Source organism: Procambarus clarkii, chromosome 12 (genome assembly GCF_040958095.1).
Source record: "Procambarus clarkii isolate CNS0578487 chromosome 12, FALCON_Pclarkii_2.0, whole genome shotgun sequence".
NCBI lineage: Eukaryota > Metazoa > Arthropoda > Malacostraca > Decapoda > Cambaridae > Procambarus > Procambarus clarkii.
The window spans coordinates 9,176,492-9,196,447 of NC_091161.1; the positions used below are offsets into that span (position 1 = coordinate 9,176,492).

Sequence of the window (19,956 nt, forward strand, 5' to 3'; positions counted from 1 at the left end):
TCAAGATAAGATAACATAAAAACTGTAATTCACTGAATTAACCGCAATGATAAAAATATATGTTCACTAATGAGACCATTTGAAAATTGATCACTCAGACTGTGAAATTGTTATGTGAGTATTCTAATAGATGCTTTAATTTATTTGTTAGCGGTGTAGCAGAAATTGAAATGTTGATGTTAGCGGTGTAGCAGGAACTGATATCTTGGTGTTAGCGGTGTAGCAGGAACTGAAATATTGATGTTAGCGGTGTAGCAGGAACTGATATCTTGGTGTTAGCGGTGTAGCAAGAGCTGAAATATTGATGTTAGCGGTGTAACAGGAACTGAAATCTTGATGTTAGCGGCCAAATAATCCCTGAATTCGTAGATTAAGTGGCTGTATAGACCCTTAAATTTCATCAGAGTGAACCCACAGAGTCCTTAAGTGATCACTCTGTGTGGCACACGGCCGCTCCTGCCCTGACAGAATTGCCCCAAAAAACACACAATCCAAAATCGTGAATTCTTGAAGCTATCGTTGCGAAGGATAACAATGGACGAGCGACTGGGCACCACTCTCTTCACCCTCCTCCTTCTGTCTCCGACAGGTGAGTCTTGATATATATATCTGAACCCGTCAATTTATGTGTCTGTTTGTCTTTGATGTTTCTGTTTAGTTGTGGATTGAGGTCTTTAGCTTAGCCCAGAAGACGAAGTGGAAGTCCAGCAGAAGCCAAGATACCCGTCTATGGGACAGAGTCGGACTGTGGAGCAGCAAATATGTGTTTGTGCAACAGCCGGTCATTTCCCCGTGCAACTGAATGTAATCATGACGTTGGAACTAGTTTCAGTCGAATTGGGTTACTGCCTCGTTTAGAACAAATTCAAATTTGAAACCGTTTACATTTCTAACTGGTTAAACACCGTCGCCACTGTATCGTTTTATATAATGATGTGTGTATAAGCTGTGTCTGTGTTTTCTGTGTACGTGCTTGTCTTTGTCCGTGTCCTTGTTTCTATGTACTTGAGGTTATGTGGGTAATTGTTTCCCCTGGGTGTTTTTCATGTTATTGTTTGGAGTTGTATCTTCAAGAGTATTCACCTTTACGGGTTTTTCAAATTTTCGCTTTTGGTTCGAGTCTGCTTTCCCGTCTGTGGGTGTTTTGATTGAAGTCTGCGTCCTCGTCTGTCTCTGCTTTCAATGAAGTCTGCCATCCTGTCTCTATTTTGTAAAGGGTTTGTTCCCCTTCTGTCAATCTGTCTCTGTTTTAGATATAAGACAGTTGACGGCATTATTAAAGACCTTATATCCGGGGGAGTAAACCCATGTTGACCATAACCGTAAACTTGGACTCGTGATATAAGACTAAAAAGACTTTGTTCCAGAGAGCCAGTGTGGTATACCGGTATACTCGCCTCTCTCCAGAGCCAGTTTGGTATACTAGTATACTCGCCTCCCTCCAGAGAGTCAGTGTGATATACCGGTATACTCGTCTCCCTCCAGAGCCAGTGTGGTATACCAGTATACTCGCTTCCTACAGCGTCAGTGTGGTATACCGGTATACTCGCCCCTCCAGAGCCAGTGTGGTATACCGGTATACTCGCCTCCCTCCAGAGTCAGTGTGGTATACCAGTATACTCGCCTCCCTCCAGAGTCAGTGTGGTATACCAGTATACTCGCTTCCCTCCAGAGACTCAGTGTGGTATACTAATACTTCAACCCCTCCCCAGTAGAGGAAACCCCTCCCCAATAGAGGAAACCCCTCCCCAGTAGAGGAAACCCCTCCCCAGTAGAGGAAATCCCTCCCCAGTAGAGGAAACCCCACCACAGTAGAGGAAACCTCTACCCAGTAGAGGAAACCCCTCCCCAGTAGAGGAAACCCCTCCCCAATAGAGGAAACCCCTCCCCAATAGAGGAAACCCCTCCCCAGTAGAGGAAACCCCTCCCCAATAGAGGAAACCCCTCCCCAATAGAGGAAACCCCTCCCCAGTAGAGGAAACCCCTCCCAGTAGAGGAAACCCTCCCCAATAGAGGAAACCCCTCCCCAATAGAGGAAACCCCTCCCCAGTAGAGGAAACCCCTCCCCAGTAGAGGAAACCCCTCCCCAGTAGAGGAAACCCCTCCCCAATAGAGGAAACCCCCCCAATAGAGGAAACCCCTCCACAGTAGAGGAAACCCCTCCCCAATAGAGGAAACCCCTCCCCAATAGAGGAAACCCCTCACCAGTAGAGGAAATCCCTCCCCAGTAGAGGAAACCTCTCCCCAGTACAGGAAACCCCACCCCAGTAGAGTTAACCCCACCCCGGTAGAGGAAACCCCACCACAGTAGAGGAAACCTCTACCCAGTAGAGGAAACCCCACCCCAGTAGAGGAAACCCCACCACAGTAGAGGAAACTCTACCCAGTAGAGGAAACCCCTCCCCAGTAGAGGAAACCCCTCCCCAATAGAGGAAACCCCTCCTTAGTAGAGGAAACCCCCTCCCCAGTAGAGGAAACCCCTCCCCAGTAGAGGAAACCCCTCCCCAGTAGAGGAAACCCCCTCCCCAGTAGAGGAAACCCCTCCCCAGTAGAGGAAACCCCTCCCAATAGAGGAAACCCCTCCCCAGTAGAGGAAACCCCCTCCCCAGTAGAGGAAACCCCTCCCTAGTAGAGGAAACCCCTCCCCAGTAGAGGAAACCCCCTCCCCAGTAGAGGAAACCCCTCCCTAGTAGAGGAAACCCCTCCCTAGTAGAGGAAACCCCGCCCCAGTGGAGGAAACCCAACCCCAGTAGAGGAAACCCCTCCCCAGTATAGGAAACCCCGGCCCACTAGAGGAAACCCTCCAGGTAGAGGAAACCCTCCGCAGTAGAGGAAACCCCTCTCAGTAGAGGAAACCCCTCTCAGTAGAGGAAACCCAACCCCAGTAGAGGAAATCCCTCCCCAGTAGAGGAAACCCCTCCCCAGTAGAAGAAACCCCTCCCCAGTAGAGGAAACCCCACCCCAGTAGGGGAAACCCAGCCCCAGTAAAGGAAACCCCTCCCCAGTAGAGGAAACCCCGCCTCAGTAGAGGAAACCCCTCCCCTGGTAGAGGAAACCCCTCCCCAGTAGAGGGAAACCCCTCCCTATTAGAGGAAACCCCGCCCCAGTAGTAGAGAAAAACCCTCCCCAGTAGAGGAAACCCCTCCCTAGTAGAGGAAACCCCTCCCCAGTAGAGGAAACCCCACCCCAGTAGAGGAAACCCCTCCCCAGTAGAGGAAACCCGTCCCCAGTAGAGAAACCCCCTCCCCAGTAGAGGAAACCCCTCCCCAGTAGAGGGAAACCCCTCCCTATTAGAGGAAACCCCGCCCCAGTAGAGAAAAACCCTCCCAGTAGAGGAAACCCCTCCCCAGTAGAGGAAACCCCACCCCAGTAGAGGAAACCCCACCCCAGTAGAGGAAACCCCACCCAGTAGAGGAAACCCCACCACAGTAGAGGAAACCCCTCCCCAGTATAGGAAACCCAGCCCCAGTGGAGGAAACTCAACCCCAGTTGAGGAAACCCCGCCCCAGTGGAGGAAACCCAACCCCAGTAGAGGAAACCCCTCCCCAGTATAGGAAACCCCGGCCCACTAGAGGAAACCCCTCCCCAGTAGAGGAAACCCCTCCGCAGTAGAGGAAACCCCTCTCAGTAGAGGAAACCCAACCCCAGTAGAGGAAACCCCTCCCCAGTAGAGGAAACCCCTCCCCAGTAGAGGAAACCCCTCCCCAGTAGAGGAAACCCCTCCCCAGTAGAGGAAACCCCTCCCAGTAGAGGAAACCCCACCCCAGTAGGGGAAACCCAGCCCCAGTAAAGGAAACCCCTCCCCAGTAGAGGAAACCCCGCCTCAGTAGAGGAAACCCCTCCCCTGGTAGAGGAAACCCCTCCCCAGTAGAGGAAACCCGTCCCCAGTAGAGGAAACCCCTCCCCAGTAGAAGAAACCCCTCCCCAGTAGAGGAAACCCCTCCCTATTAGAGGAAACCCCGCCCCAGTAGAGAAAAACCCTCCCCAGTAGAGGAAACCCCTCCCTAGTAGAGGAAACCCTCCCCAGTAGAGGAAACCCCCCCAGTAGAGGAAACCCCACCCCAGTAGAGGAAACCCCACCCAGTAGAGGAAACCCACCACAGTAGAGGAAACCCCTCCCCAGTAGAGGAAACCCCTCCGCAGTAGAGGAAACCCCTCCCAGTAGAGGAAACCCCTCCTCAGTAGAGGAAACCCCTCCCCAGTAGAGGAAACCCCTCCCCGGTAGAGGAAACCCCTCCCCAGTAGAGGAAACCCCTCCCCAGTAGAGGAAACCCCTCCCCAGTAGAGGAAACCCCTCCCCAGTAGAGGAAACCCCACCCCAGTAGAGGAAACCCCTCCCCAGTAGAGGAAACCCCTCCCCAGTAGAGGAAACCCCTCCCCGGTAGAGGAAACCCCTCCCCAGTAGAGGAAACCCCTTTCCAGTAGAGGAAACCCCGCCCCAGTGGAGGAAACCCAACCCCAGTAGAGGAAACCCCGCCCCAGTGGAGGAAACCCAACCCCAGTAGAGGAAACCCCTCCCCAGTATAGGAAACCCCGGCCCACTAGAGGAAACCCCTCCCCAGTAGAGGAAACCCCTCCGCAGTAGAGGAAACCCCTCCCCAGTAGAGGAAACCCCTCCCCAGTAGAGGAAACCCCTCCCCAGTAGAGGAAACCCCTCCCCAGTAAAGGGAAACCCCTCCCTATTAGAGGAAACCCCGCCCAGTAGAGAAAAACCCTCCCCAGTAGAGGAAACCCCTCCCTAGTAGAGGAAACCCCTCCCCAGTAGAGGAAACCCCACCCCAGTAGAGGAAACCCCTCCCCAGTAGAGGAAACCCGTCCCCAGTAGAGGAACCCCCTCCCCAGTAGAGGAAACCCCTCCCCAGTAGAGGAAACCCCTCCCCTGGTAGAGGAAACCCCTCCCCAGTAGAGGAAACCCGTCCCCAGTAGAGGGAACCCCTTTCCAGTAGAGGAAACCCCGCCCCAGTGGAGGAAACGCAACCCCAGTAGAGGAAACCCCGCCCCAGTGGAGGAAACCGAACCCCAGTAGAGGAAACCGTCCCCAGTATAGGAAACCCCGGCCCACTAGAGGAAACCCCTCCCCAGTAGAGGAAACCCGTCCCCAGTAGAGGAAACCCCTCCCCAGTAGAGGAAACCCCACCACAGTAGAGGAAACGCAACCCCAGTAGAGGAAACCCCGCCCCAGTGGAGGAAACCCAACCCCAGTAGAGGAAACCGTCCCCAGTATAGGAAACCCCGGCCCACTAGAGGAAACCCAACCCCAGTAGAGGAAACCGTCCCCAGTATAGGAAACCCCGGCCCACTAGAGGAAACCCCTCCCCAGTAGAGGAAACCCGTCCCCAGTAGAGGAAACCCCTCCCCAGTAGAGGAAACCCCACCACAGTAGAGGAAACGCAACCCCAGTAGAGGAAACCCGTCCCCAGTAGAGGAAACCCGTCCCCAGTAGAGGAAACCCCTCCCAGTAGAGGAAACCCCTCCCCAGTAGAGGAAACCCGTCCCCAGTAGAGGAAACCCCTCCCCAGTAGAGGAAACCCCTCCCTAGTATATCTTGAGGTTATCTTGAGATGATTTCGGGGCTTTAGTGTCCCCGAGGCCCGGTCCTCGACCAGGCCTCCACCCCCAGGAAGCAACCCATGACAGCTGACTAACACCCAGGTACCTAATTTACTGCTAGGTAACAGGGGCATAGGGTGAAAGAAACTCTGCCCATTGTTTCTCGCCGGCGGCTGGGATCGAACCCAGGACCACAGGATCACAAGTCCCGCGTGCTGTCCGCTCGGCCGTAGTAGAGGAAACCCCTCCCCAGTAGAGGAAACCCCACCCCAGTAGAGGAAACCCCTCCCCAGTAGAGGAAACCCCTCCCCAGTAGAGGAAACCCCTCCCCGGTAGAGGAAACCCCTCCCCAGTAGAGGAAACCCCTTTCCAGTAGAGGAAACCCCGCCCCAGTGGAGGAAACCCAACCCCAGTAGAGGAAACCCCGCCCCAGTGGAGGAAACCCAACCCCAGTAGAGGAAACCCCTCCCCAGTATAGGAAACCCCGGCCCACTAGAGGAAACCCCTCCCCAGTATAGGAAACCCCGGTCCACTAGAGGAAACCCCTCCCCAGTAGAGGAAACCCCTCCGCAGTAGAGGAAACCCTTCCCAGTAGAGGAAACCCCTCCCCAGTAGAGGAAACCCCTCCCCGGTAGAGGAAACCCCTCCCCAGTAGAGGAAACCCCTCCCCTGGTAGAGGAAACCCTCCCCAGTAGAGGAAACCCGTCCCCAGTAGAGGGAACCCCTTTCCAGTAGAGGAAACCCCGCCCCAGTGGAGGAAACGCAACCCCAGTAGAGGAAACCCCGCCCCAGTGGAGGAAACCGAACCCCAGTAGAGGAAACCGTCCCCAGTATAGGAAACCCCGGCCCACTAGAGGAAACCCCTCCCCAGTAGAGGAAACCCGTCCCCAGTAGAGGAAACCCCTCCCCAGTAGAGGAAACCCCACCACAGTAGAGGAAACGCAACCCCAGTAGAGGAAACCCCGCCCCAGTGGAGGAAACCCAACCCCAGTAGAGGAAACCGTCCCCAGTATAGGAAACCCCGGCCCACTAGAGGAAACCCAACCCCAGTAGAGGAAACCGTCCCCAGTATAGGAAACCCCGGCCCACTAGAGGAAACCCCTCCCCAGTAGAGGAAACCCGTCCCCAGTAGAGGAAACCCCTCCCCAGTAGAGGAAACCCCACCACAGTAGAGGAAACGCAACCCCAGTAGAGGAAACCCGTCCCCAGTAGAGGAAACCCGTCCCCAGTAGAGGAAACCCCTCCCCAGTAGAGGAAACCCCTCCCCAGTAGAGGAAACCCGTCCCCAGTAGAGGAAACCCCTCCCCAGTAGAGGAAACCCCTCCCTAGTATATCTTGAGGTTATCTTGAGATGATTTCGGGGCTTTAGTGTCCCCGAGGCCCGGTCCTCGACCAGGCCTCCACCCCCAGGAAGCAACCCATGACAGCTGACTAACACCCAGGTACCTAATTTACTGCTAGGTAACAGGGGCATAGGGTGAAAGAAACTCTGCCCATTGTTTCTCGCCGGCGGCTGGGATCGAACCCAGGACCACAGGATCACAAGTCCCGCGTGCTGTCCGCTCGGCCGTAGTAGAGGAAACCCCTCCCCAGTAGAGAAAACCCCACCCATTCGCTGGTACATGAACTCAGTGGCTTGACTCTGTAACACGGGGGGGGGGGGGGGGGGGTATTGGCTCTATCTCTGTCCTCTACCCGCCTGTATTATATATTTGCTACAACTTAATTCCAAGAAAATTAGCGAGGGCCTCGTAGCCTGGTGGATAGCGCGCAGAAATCGTAATTCTGTGGCGCGGGTTCGATTCCCGCACGAGGCAGAAACAGATGGGCAAAGTTTCTTTCACCCTGAATGCTCCTGTTACCTAGCAGTAAATAGGTACCTGGGTGTTAGTCAGCTGTCACGGGCTGCTTCCTGGGGGTGGAGGCCTGGTCGAGGACCGGGCCGCGGGGACACTAAAAAGCCCCGAAATCATCTCAAGATAACCTCAAGATAACAGGGACCCCAGAGTTACTCTAGCCGAATCCCGGGCCACGTGGTCTTAGACGCTCGATCGGCTAAGATTCTACATCCCCCGTGATGTGGTACTAGACTCCTAACACACTCAAGGATCTCCTTCTGCTTCCACCACCAGACATTTAACCAAAAGCGTCAATTAATCGGAGTCTGGACCGATTAATCAATCATTAAAGCCTTGGGGCTTGATCCCCAAATTACTTGGAAAAGGAGGATGAATCTACGTTGAGTGTGGGAGTTACAGAAAATAAGGGGATATATATATTAGTTCTTACTGTGCTAGGCTTGCGACCCAAAATAACTCTGACTTGTGGAGACCACGTGACAAGGCAACCCGTTCTCGCAAATTTAATAAGTCAATATTGACTTATTAAATATGTGCATAGGTGACATACTTAACATAATAGTTTCCCTTAAAAGCTTCATAGAAACACCGACCTTACCTAACCTACTTAGTATGTTAAGATAAGCATCTTATTGCTTCGTAATTACAATTATTACCTAACCTATACCTATAATAGGTTAAGTAACAATTGTAATTACGAAGCTATAAGATGCTTATTTTAACATACTAAGTAGGTTAGGTAAGGTCGGTGTTTTCTATGAAGCTTTTCAAGGGAAACTATTATGTTTAGTATGTCACCTATGCACGCAACTAATAAGTCAATATTGACTTATTAAATTTGCGAGAACGGGTTGGACAAGGACATGCAAACTTATTCACGGAAACAATAAAATACAGAGAACAATCTAATTATTTATTTATGCAAAATCTAATCAAAAACAAAAGGAAATCACTCCCTATCTGAACACTTCCTATTGAGGCATGAAATGAATTATTAACCTATAACAAGTCTTAGCAACTGCACCTTGCCTTATGCGACCAGCTGGTGCAGTACTGGGGCGAGATTCACGAAGCGGTTACGATACCACTTACGAACGTGTACATCTTTTCCTCAATCTTTGACGGCTTTGTTTACATTTATGCAACAGTTTACACGCATGAAAACTTTCCAATCAACTGTTGTTATTGTTATAAACAGCCTCCTGGTGCTTCGGAACTCATTAACTGTTTTACTAATTGTAAACAAAGCCGCCAAAGATTGAGAAAAGATGTGCAGGTTCGTAAGTACTTTCGTAACTGCTTCGTGAATCTGGCCCCTGATCTTTTGGAGAGGTGAAGATGGTTGCCCTCCCCAGTCGCTTGGCCTAGTCTACACTGTCTACCTAGCTCCCTCACCACTAGTGAGAGCCTAGGGAGAATCAATCCATCAGGTTACTAGTTTACTAGGCAGGGTTTAAACTGAACAACTAATTTCTGTTGTACTGAACAACCCAGATGGTTGAACTCTTATAAACTGATAGTAATCGTACAGACATCTTAGGGAACGGCTATTTCCAATTACAATATGGCTATTTGAACTTTGAGAATTACTAAATATGGAGGGCTTTGATGACCCTTGACCCAGGGTCGTCAAGATTCATCCGCATCAGAGGCTAGTCCTCTGTTATTGATGTCACTGACGGTGACTTACTCATTATTCCTACAATTGAGAATACTCTTGATCCTTGAACAGGTATATTATTGAATACAACTTGAATTAAACTTGAATTTCTCTAAATTACTGAATTCTGTTAAATAATTCATTGTATGTTGCTTTAAGACAAAGCGGCAGCCATCTTGTAATCTTAACCGCTTAATCCCTGGAGGGATGACCTTTCTCTGCTTGAGTCAGGTCAACTACCGTCTAACTCCAAACTTTCAAAAACTACGCGGCTCCCATGCCTATGAGAAACTATACTGAATAATTCCCTACAACAAACCTGGTTTGTTACAACCTCACCTCTACCTCAGTATATTACTATGGTATATTACCATATATATATTATCAGTGATATTAACCCCCTTACTATACATACTAAATCACGGGCTCTCCATAGCCTGTGCTACATGGAAATTTTGTTCCGAGTAGCTGAATCTAAAACAAACACTTGCATGCTAAACACTATATCTCACGTGAAGATGAGTAGGGTAAATGGAGACTACGACCGTTCGCAACACCTGACGCTCGTGAGCCAATTAGGGCCCCTGCCCAGGTGTTGCACTCGTCCGTATTTACCCTACTAAGATGTTCTAGGAAGGAACGGAACGTAGCTACATAATGTGTCATACAGTCATTCCTGTGTCTATTTTCCTAAATCCAGACCGACCATGACTTTTGGTAACCTGGGGCCAGATTCACGAAGCAGTTACACAAGCACTTACGAACGTGTACACCTTTCCTCAATCTTTGACGGCTTTGGTTACATTTATTAAACAGTTTACAAGCATGAAAACTTGCCAATCAGCTGTTGTTATTGTTATAAACAGCCTCCTGGTGCTTTGGAGCTCATTAACTGTTTAATAATTGTAAACAAAACCGCCAGACATTGAGAAAAGATCTACAGGTTCGTAAGTGCTTGCGTAACTGCTTTGTGAATCTGGCTCCTGGTCACCCAACTCGACGCTCATGCAAAGGACATTGTATTCACCTAGTTGTATTCATCTAGTTATATTCACCTAGTTTGTATTCATCTAGTTGTATTCATCTAGTTGTATTCATCTAGTTGTGCTGGCGGGGGTTGAGCTCTGCTCTTTCGGCCCGCCTCTCAATTGTTAATCAACTTTTTATTCCCCCCCCCTCCCCACACAGGAAGCAGCCCGTAGCAGCTGTCTAACTCCCAGGTGCCTATTTACTGCTAGGTGAACAGGATCATTAGGGTGAAAGAAACTCTGCTCATTTGTTTCTGCCTCCACGAGATATCTTAAGGAAGGATAGAAGAGAGAAATGTAGGAAAAAGGGAAAGGACATTTCTTTCCTTTCCTAGAGAAGGAAGGAAAAAAGAGAGGAAAGAAAATGAAAGGAAAGAAAGGAGAGAACAAAGAAAGAAAGGATGGAAGAACCAATAAAAGAAAAAATATAGAATGATAAAAGGAAAAAAGAGGAAGGAAGAAAAAAAATGAAAAAAGTGAAGGAAATAAACAAGAAAGAAGAGAATGCCCTGGAAACACAAACCGAAACTGTCTCTATTTTCCGCTTGTTACAACTTGTAATAAAGTTGTTACATCTTGGCTTAACGTGTTTATGACGTATTAGAACGTTGTTACAACTTGCTATATTGGTTGTTATAACTGGCTAGGTGGTGTTAAAACTTGTTCGAACGTTTCACCAACGTCGTAGTTTCGGTGTGTGTTTGGCGGGTGGAGCACGGTCTCCACCATCATTGACTGACACACTCGGGAGAAAAGAAACACATGTCCCATTTCCAGTTGGAAAAAATACTTGAATATATATACTGTGCCATGTGTCTCAGGGCACATGTCTCAGACAGATCTCATCTCTATCACTCACTCACTAGCGGCAGGCACTCCGCCAGACACAGACTGACAGACATAGACAAAGAGGAAAAGGCTGAGAGAGAGAGAGAGAGAGAGAGAGAGAGAGAGAGAGAGAGAGAGAGAGAGAGAGAGAGAGAGAGAGAGAGAGAGAGAGAGAGAGAGAGAGAGAGAGAGAGAGAGAGAGAGGGAGAGAGAGAGAGAGACAGAGACAGAGACAGAGAGAGAGAGAGAGAGAGAGAGAGGAGAGAGAGAGAGAGAGAGAGAGAGAGAGAGAGAGAGAGAGAGAGAGAGAGAGAGAGGGGAGAGAGAGAGAGAAGAGACAGAGACAGAGAGAGAGACAGAGACAGAGACAGAGAGAGAGAGAGAGAGAGAGAGAGAGAGAGAGAGAGAGAGAGAGGAGAGAGAGAGAGAGAGAGAGAGAGAGAGAGAGACAGAGAGAGAGAGAGAGACAGAGAGAGAGAGAGAGAGAGAGAGAGAGAGAGAGAGAGAAAGAGAGAGAGAGAGAAAGAGAGAGAGAGAGAGAGAGAGAGAGAGAGAGAGAGAGAGAGAGAGAGAGAGAGAGAGAGAGAGAGAGAGAGAGAGAGAGAGAGAGCAACTCTTTTTTATAGCAATTTTTATAGCAATTCTTAGCAGCTTTAAACAAATTGTTAGCAGTTTCTCAAATTCTTAGCGTTTTAAGTGAATTAAAGCGTCGATCCTTGATAGCCATCATGCTCAGGAATCCTGCCATTGAGGTACATCCTATATAACGCCCTATATAACGTCTTATATACCGCCCTATACCCGACAAACACACACCGAAACTACGACGTTGGTACAACGTTCGAACAAGTTTTAACACCACCTAACCAGTTATAACAACCAATATAGCAAGTTGTAACAACCTTCTAATACGTCATAAACACATTAAGCCAAGATGTCACAACTTTATTACAAGTTGTAACAAGCGGAAAATAGAGACAGTTTCGGTTTGTGTTTCCAGGGTATACTCCTATATAAAGCCCTTTATAATGCCCCTTATAACGCCCTATATAACGCCCTATATAAAGCTCTATATAACGCCCTATATAATGCCCTATATAACGCTCTATATAACGTCCTATATACCCCTATATAACGCCCTTTATAACGTCCTATATACCCCTATATAACGCCCTTTATAACGTCCTATATAACGCCCTATATGATGTATATATACCGCCCTATATGATGTCCTATATAACGACCTATATAAAGCCGTATATAACGCCCTATATACTGCCCTATATAACGCCCTATATAACACCCTATATAACACCCTATATAACGCCCTATATAACGCCCTATATAACACCCTATATAACGCCCTATATAACACCCTATATAACGCCCTATATAACACCCTATATAACACCCTATATAACGCCCTATATAACACCCTATATAACGCCCTATATAACACCCTATATAACACCCTATATAACACCCTATATACCGCCCTATATAACGCCCTACATAACACCCTATATAACGTCCTATATAACGTTCTATATAACGCCCTATATAAAGTCCTATATCACGTCCTATATAACGCCCTATATACCGCCCTATATAACGCCCTATATAACGCCCTATATAACACCCTATATAACACCCTATATAACGCCCTATATAACGCCCTATATAACGCCCTATATAACGTCCTATATAACGTCCTATATAACGTCCTATATAACGCCCTATATAACGCCCTATATAACGCCCTATATAACGTCCTATATAACGTCCTATATAACGCCCTATATAACGCCCAGTAACACAGGAGTAACAGTATAACTTTTCCATGTTTTATAGTATTAAATAACGAATTACGGCCACACACGTGAGATCCGCAGTTCGAGTCTCCTACAACCCAAGTGAATAGAGTATATATATATATATATATATATATATATATATATATATATATATATATATATATATATATATATATATATATATACATATATATATATATATACATATATATATATATATACATATATATATATATATATATATATATATATATATATATATATATATATATATATATATATATATTGTGACGGTAACGCGTTGGTGTTCGGCTGTTTAAGGCTAGGGGTATGGCCTCGTCACATAGTTATAAAAAAAAATAGAAAAAACTGGAACTTCGTCTGTGGTAAGGTAAGGAGAAGACACACAAAACACAAGTAAACTTTAACAATGAAATTTTAATTACGTTAATTAAATCAAAACATGAATAAAATGCACAAACAAATTCTTATAATAAAATCAATCAAAATAATAAGAATACTTAAATGACACAATGAAAAGTTACGTTAAGACAAAATAACAAGAAGTGCAATATACAAGTAAATGGGAGGTGCTGGAATATTGGCTTAAGCTACCACTTCCCTCAGTACACGCTAGCGTCTAGCCGGGAGGAGTGGTAACAACGAGAGCACTGAACATTCTGAGGTAGGAGGTTGGGGCGACCCCAGACATCAAGTAGTATGGGGGGCGAGTGCAGGTGCAGCCAGACCGGCGACCAATCAGCGGAGCCGGTAGCGATCAACATGTAGTTTGGTGGTTTGAGTCCGAACAGGTGGCTGGCTGCATATGTTTTGCTCACCCTGGCAAGCCTTGCTGGTGTTGTTGTTGTTGTTGGACATGTCTTCCATAGTCGTTTTATATAATTTCAACGACGTGTTTGTGGAGGGAAGAGCAGGCTCAATCTCTTGAAGGAGATTATTGTCACAACTCTCCCCCGAAGCCTGCGGTTCTGGAAGAAGTACGTCGTTATGTGGTGGAGTAATGGATGGAGTCGCTTCTACTTTATAAACTCTGGAGAGATCATGGGCTAAGATGTTGTCAGACTCTTGGTATAGCGTGTCTCCAGGTTGAATTTCTGCAGGTAGCAAGCCCATAGTAGAAGACGTTGAGATGAGAAGGGGGCGTGCTGCAGGAGGTGTAGGGTGGTGTGGTCCGTGTTGATGGTGGACCGAGCACTTTTCAGGTGTGAAGTGAAGTGCTGAAGCTTCAGGATGAGGAAGAGTAGTTCCTTGCCAATTGTTCCGTCGTTCCTTGTAGCAGTAGTCGCTGACAGGTGTATTCTTCTCGCCTCGTTGCTGCATCACGACACCACCATCGTCGGTACCATTGGCGTCGACATGGAGGATGAAGGGCTTATCTGACGAGGTGAGAGTGGAATTAGAAGAGGGCAAAGGAGCACGATTATTATCCTGAAAGCATTTGGGAAGATCATTAAGGATTTCGGAATTAGAAAGCGCTGACTCCTTGTCAGTGCTTTCGGGAGGAGAAGCTGGGAAGGTCTCACTGTGGATGTAGGGTTCTGTGAATGTGGAATAGTTAGTCAAGACAGTGGGAGGAGTACCATTATATTGCTTCAGGAGGTTGACGTGGCACAGCTGGGTCTTCCGCCGCCTATCTGGAGTCTCTATGACGTAAGTGTTGTTGCCTCTGCACTCTTTGACGCAGTAGGGTCCTGAAAATCTGTTTTGTAAAGGTGAACCTGGGATAGGGAAATAGGCAAGGACGAAGTCTCCCGGCTTGAATTTTCTTACTTTGCTGGTCTGGTCGTAATGAGTCTTCATTCTCACCTGGGCTTTCAATAGATTATCATGGGCAAAGCGGTGGACTCTCTCTAGAATGTGTTGAAGGTTTTGAAGAAACTGGGGCACATTCTGATCCTCACTGAAGGTGGCATCTCTGAGAGAGTCTTTGAAAGCCTTAAGGGGAGTACGGCACTTACGGCCGTAGAGCATCTCATAAGGAGATACTCCTAGGGACTCATTGGGGAGACTTCTGAAAATACACATTATTAGGTCAATCTGCTTATCCCAATCCTTTGAGGTTTCACTACAAAACTTTTTCAAGAGTGCTTTGATGGTCTGATGACTACGTTCAAGAGAACCCTGTGAAGCAGGATGATAGGGGCTGGACAATACCTGTTTGATGTTGAACTCCTCCAGTGTCCTTTTGAAGAGATCACTGGTGAAGTTGGTGCCACAGTCACTTTGAATCTCCCTGGGAAATCCGTATTGAGTGAAGATCTTCAATAGATGTTTTATAACCGTAGCAGCCGTGATGTTCTTCACTGGAACTGCTATGGGAAATCTGGTGGTAGGACACAGGATGGTTAGGATGTAGGCGTTACCTGAACTGGTCCGAGGTAAAGGACCAACACAGTCTATTATGAGTCTGTGGAAAGGTTCCGCAGGCACCTGTATGGGAATCAGTGGTGCTCTGGGAATGGAGACGTTCGGTTTGCCTGCCATCTGACATGTATGACACTGTTTTACGTACTGTTTGACGTTATTTACCATACCTGGCCAGTAGTAGTCTTGACGAATCCCATGGTAAGTCTTGTTGAAGCCGTAGTGGGAGAATGCTCCGTGGGCCAGGTGTAGAATAGTGGGCCGCAGGCTGGTGGGAATCACAAGTTGTTCGATGTTGGCCCAATCGTCCTCCTCCTTCAGTTTACTGGGTCTATATCTGCGGTAGAGCAAGTCGTTCTCTAGGAAGAACCCAGGAATACTGTCGGGTTGAGTCTCAGCCTGGAAAAACAATGGTGTTAAAGTAAGATCTTCCCTCTGCAACTTACGGAACTCCAACTTGGTCAGATGCGGGGGGAGTTTCTGAGGGTCTTGAGGGACAGCGGTAGCAGTAGAGTCAGCTGGCTGTGGACGTGCGGCTTGTGCACGGGTGGTCACGAGAACCGGAGGAGAAACTTCATCACTCTCTTGAACCTCTGCTGGAACATACTCAAGAATAGGGTTTATTGGCACAGAGTTACACACCTGGGGTTTGTCCATGACGATCAGGTTGGTCGGTTGCAGGTCTTCTGCCAAGTCGTTGCCTAGGAGAAGTTGCACTCCAGGCATGGGAAAAGGCTTTTCCCTGACGGCGACTTGGACTTCCCCGTTCACGTAGGGACAATCCAGGTGGACTCTGGCGAGAGGGTATGGAGTGGTAGCAGTGAGGTCAGTGATGAAGACTGTTTCCCCGGTGTAGACTATGTTGGGCACAGCCGACTTCAAGATGATCGATTGTAGAGCCGCTGTGTCCCTCAAGATCTTCAATTTGAAACGTCCCTCCGGATTTGAACCGTTGGCAGAGACAGTTCCAGTTTACAGGTGGTTACTGAAAAGAGAAAGATCATTAACATCAACACCAACATTCATCACAGGCTTACCGGACTTAGGAGGAGTTGGTTTGGGTCGTTGTTGGTCAGTGGTTCCCTTGTATTGAGACTTACCACACTTGTCTATGGTATGTCCATAGAGTCTACAATACTTGCAGTACAGTTGTGAACCAGCTTGATCGGGGCTCACCTTCTCGTAACTGTACCACGACTTCTTACTGGAGGATGGTTCGGGTGTCAGCCGGTGGATGAGGCTGTAAGTGTCAGCCGACTTAGCACACTTCAGGTAGTCGGTTTCTTCTTTATCTGCTAAGTAGAGGCGGACAGGAGGTGGCACACGTCTCAAGAATTCTTCAACAAGCATCAGGTTGACGAGTTCTGTAAAAGTAGAGACATGTGCTGCTTCCAGCCATTTCATGAAATACCTCCGTTTCGTGTTAGCAAACTCAAGGAAGGTAGTGGTACTTGCCTTCAGGTGGTCACGGAATTTCCTTCTATAACTTTCTGTGGAAAGTAGGTAGGCGTCCAACACTGCTTGTTTCAGAGTGTAGTAGTCATTCTCAGACGCCAAAGTACTGAGTGTGACTGCAGCTCTACCTGTAAGATGGACTCTGAGAAGTGTGGCCCATTGGTCGACAGGCCAACTGAGTTGATTAGCAAGGGTTTCAAAGGTGGTGAAAAACACATCAACTTCTGCTTCTACAAAGGATGGCATTAACTTACTTGCATGTGATATATTAAAACTGACGGGAAGATTGGCAGTAGCTTGTTGGCGTTGAGTGAAGTGGGAAGTTTCCAAGGCGATTTCACGTTGACGACACTCTAGAGCCAGAGTTGCTTGTTGCTTGTCATGTTCGCGTTGTATTTCCAACTCGCGTTGTTTTGTTTCAAGCTGTACTCTCTCACGTTCATGGAGCAAGGCGACCTCACGTTCGTGGAGGGCGAGTCCACGTTCGTGTTCTTCTCTCCTCAAGGCAGCTTCACGTTCTTGTTCGTCTCTCCTCAAAGCAGCTTCACGTTCTTGTTCGTCTCTCCTCAAAGCAGCTTCGCGTTCTTGTTCTTCCCTCCGTATGGCAGCTGCTTCTCTTTGCTGCTCACGTTCAATCTTGGCCAGCTCTAGTTTAAGTTTCATCGTCGCCAAATCAGTTTTATCTGCAATATAGTAAGTTTCATGAGTTTCAGAGTCTATCTTACCTTGCTCTAAATAGTAATCCAGCAACAGGTTGTGTAGGTCATTTTTGTTGGCTTGGTAGGGAACTTCTAGTTGATACTCATGTGCAAGAGTTTGTAATTCAGTCCTCTTGGCACGACTTAAAGTCCCTATTTCACCTGCTGGATTTGCACGGAAAGTTTGGAGACGAAACATGGTGAAATTAGCAAATAAAGGTACACGAATATTCAATAGTGAAATGTCAGAAACAGGACAACGTGGCAACTGGTACCTATCCTGTGTGATCTTTAACAATTAACGTTAAGTGAAAGATATTAAATGATTAAATTAAATCAAGGGCGCAGGAAATCTTGTACCCGGTACTCATGTAAGAGAATAAGGGCAAGAAAATCCTACTAACAAATGAAACAAAGTTTCGAAAACAAATGAAACAGTTAAATGCTTCAAAAGTAAAATTGGTAGTCCAAGGATGTAGGCATACCTTGCCAAGTCTCTATAGGACATAAAGCAAGTTTTTCCTACTGAATTTAATATGATACTTACAGAATTAGCGAACTTTTGTGCTCTGAAAAAATAAGCTAATTCCCTACCGTTGTAGGTATCATCATCTCTGACTGACGTGTAGGGGTGCGAGGTGTCAACTTGTGACGAGAACTGCTGCTGAGGTCCCAATTCAGCAACTAAAGTTCGAGCTAGAGGAACTATGGCCCTCTTTGTCCTCCTACAGTCAGATTGCAGAAGATTGGGTACTCTTGACCCGGGGCAGACCACAGTACCAGGGTACCAATATGATGATCTGTCAGAATGAGAAATATTCAAGGGACATAGATGGTAAATACGAGTAATAACAAGGAGGGAGAGATGACCAATTAAGAGTATGACTGAGGCCTACAGTCACCACGTAATCCAAAGTTGTCTCACCTTCACTATATGTTACTCTCGTAATGCACAATACACCGCACCTTATAAAAAATGAAATTGAATGAAAAATAGTAAAGCTACGTTAACAAAGTTAAATACGCTTACCATAAATTACCACTTGGCACCAGTACCTGAGTGAAGCTCCTAGGACAGGCCCCCATATAACTTGTGACGGTAACGCGTTGGTGTTCGGCTGTTTAAGGCTAGGGGTATGGCCTCGTCACATAGTTATAAAAAAAAATAGAAAAAACTGGAACTTCGTCTGTGGTAAGGTAAGGAGAAGACACACAAAACACAAGTAAACTTTAACAATGAAATTTTAATTACGTTAATTAAATCAAAACATGAATAAAATGCACAAACAAATTCTTATAATAAAATCAATCAAAATAATAAGAATACTTAAATGACACAATGAAAAGTTACGTTAAGACAAAATAACAAGAAGTGCAATATACAAGTAAATGGGAGGTGCTGGAATATTGGCTTAAGCTACCACTTCCCTCAGTACACGCTAGCGTCTAGCCGGGAGGAGTGGTAACAACGAGAGCACTGAACATTCTGAGGTAGGAGGTTGGGGCGACCCCAGACATCAAGTAGTATGGGGGGCGAGTGCAGGTGCAGCCAGACCGGCGACCAATCAGCGGAGCCGGTAGCGATCAACATGTAGTTTGGTGGTTTGAGTCCGAACAGGTGGCTGGCTGCATATGTTTTGCTCACCCTGGCAAGCCTTGCTGGTGTTGTTGTTGTTGTTGGACATGTCTTCCATAGTCGTTTTATATAATTTCAACGACGTGTTTGTGGAGGGAAGAGCAGGCTCAATCTCTTGGAGATTATTGTCACAATATATATATATATATATATATATATATATATATATATATATATATATATATATATATATATATATATATATGTATATGCAATTGACGATCACAAAACACTGATCATTTTATGCGGAAAATCCACAGAGAAATATGAAATGAGGTGAACGTTTCGGCTTTGTTAAAGCCTTTGTCAACACCAGACTGACTAAGGAGAAGGGAGAAGGGGGGAAGATATATAGGCCGACACCTGACCACCCCATCCCAAGGGTTGGTCAGGTGTAATTAACCAAAACAGGTATAGCTTAGCTTAGAATGGTCAAAGAGGATTAAGCGGTCAGAGAATAAGGATGAAAGATTAAAGAAAAGCCTCATGAACACACAATATATGAATATACAATTATAATGAGACATTGTAAGCCTCTCTATCAGAGTTGTTTCTTAAACTGTTGTGCAATATTATAACTTAAAAATGGATCAAGTTTGTACATTCCAGTACTAACATTAAGAAGATTTGGACACTGACTGATTAGAGCAGACTCAATCAAATTCCGTTCCACGAAATCCCCACAATTGGTAATGCTTTTTGCCCCATTCCAGTTAATATTGTGATCGCATAAACTCGTATGTAGATACAATGCATTAGACGTTTGGGCAGTTCTAATACTATAAGCATGTTGTGACAACCGCAATTGTAAGGACTTTCCTGTTTGTCCAAGGTACACAGAATCACAATCATTGCAGGGAATCGAATACACACAACCTGCTGTATCAGGGGAGTTTTTTATTAAATTGGATTTGATCGTACTATTAGTGAACACCAAATTTATATTAAGTTTCTTGAAAATCAGAGACAATTTTTCAAGTCCACTCGCATAAGGTACCACCAATGAGTTAATAATTTTTGGTTTCGCTTTAGGGACGTGATTA

The 19,956-nt window shown here is 46.7% G+C and overlaps 1 protein-coding gene across 1 annotated transcript in view; it reads left to right on the top strand.

Moving 5' to 3' along the window:
• The first annotated feature begins 150 nt into the window (after positions 1–150).
• Positions 151–19,956, top strand: part of LOC123772915 (protein amalgam) — a 307,767-nt gene continuing 287,961 nt past the window's right edge. The window contains exon 1 of the mRNA XM_069323221.1: positions 151–589. Coding sequence (XP_069179322.1) covers positions 535–589 — 55 coding nt within the window. The 5' untranslated portion in view covers positions 151–534. The remainder of the gene's footprint in view (positions 590–19,956) is intronic.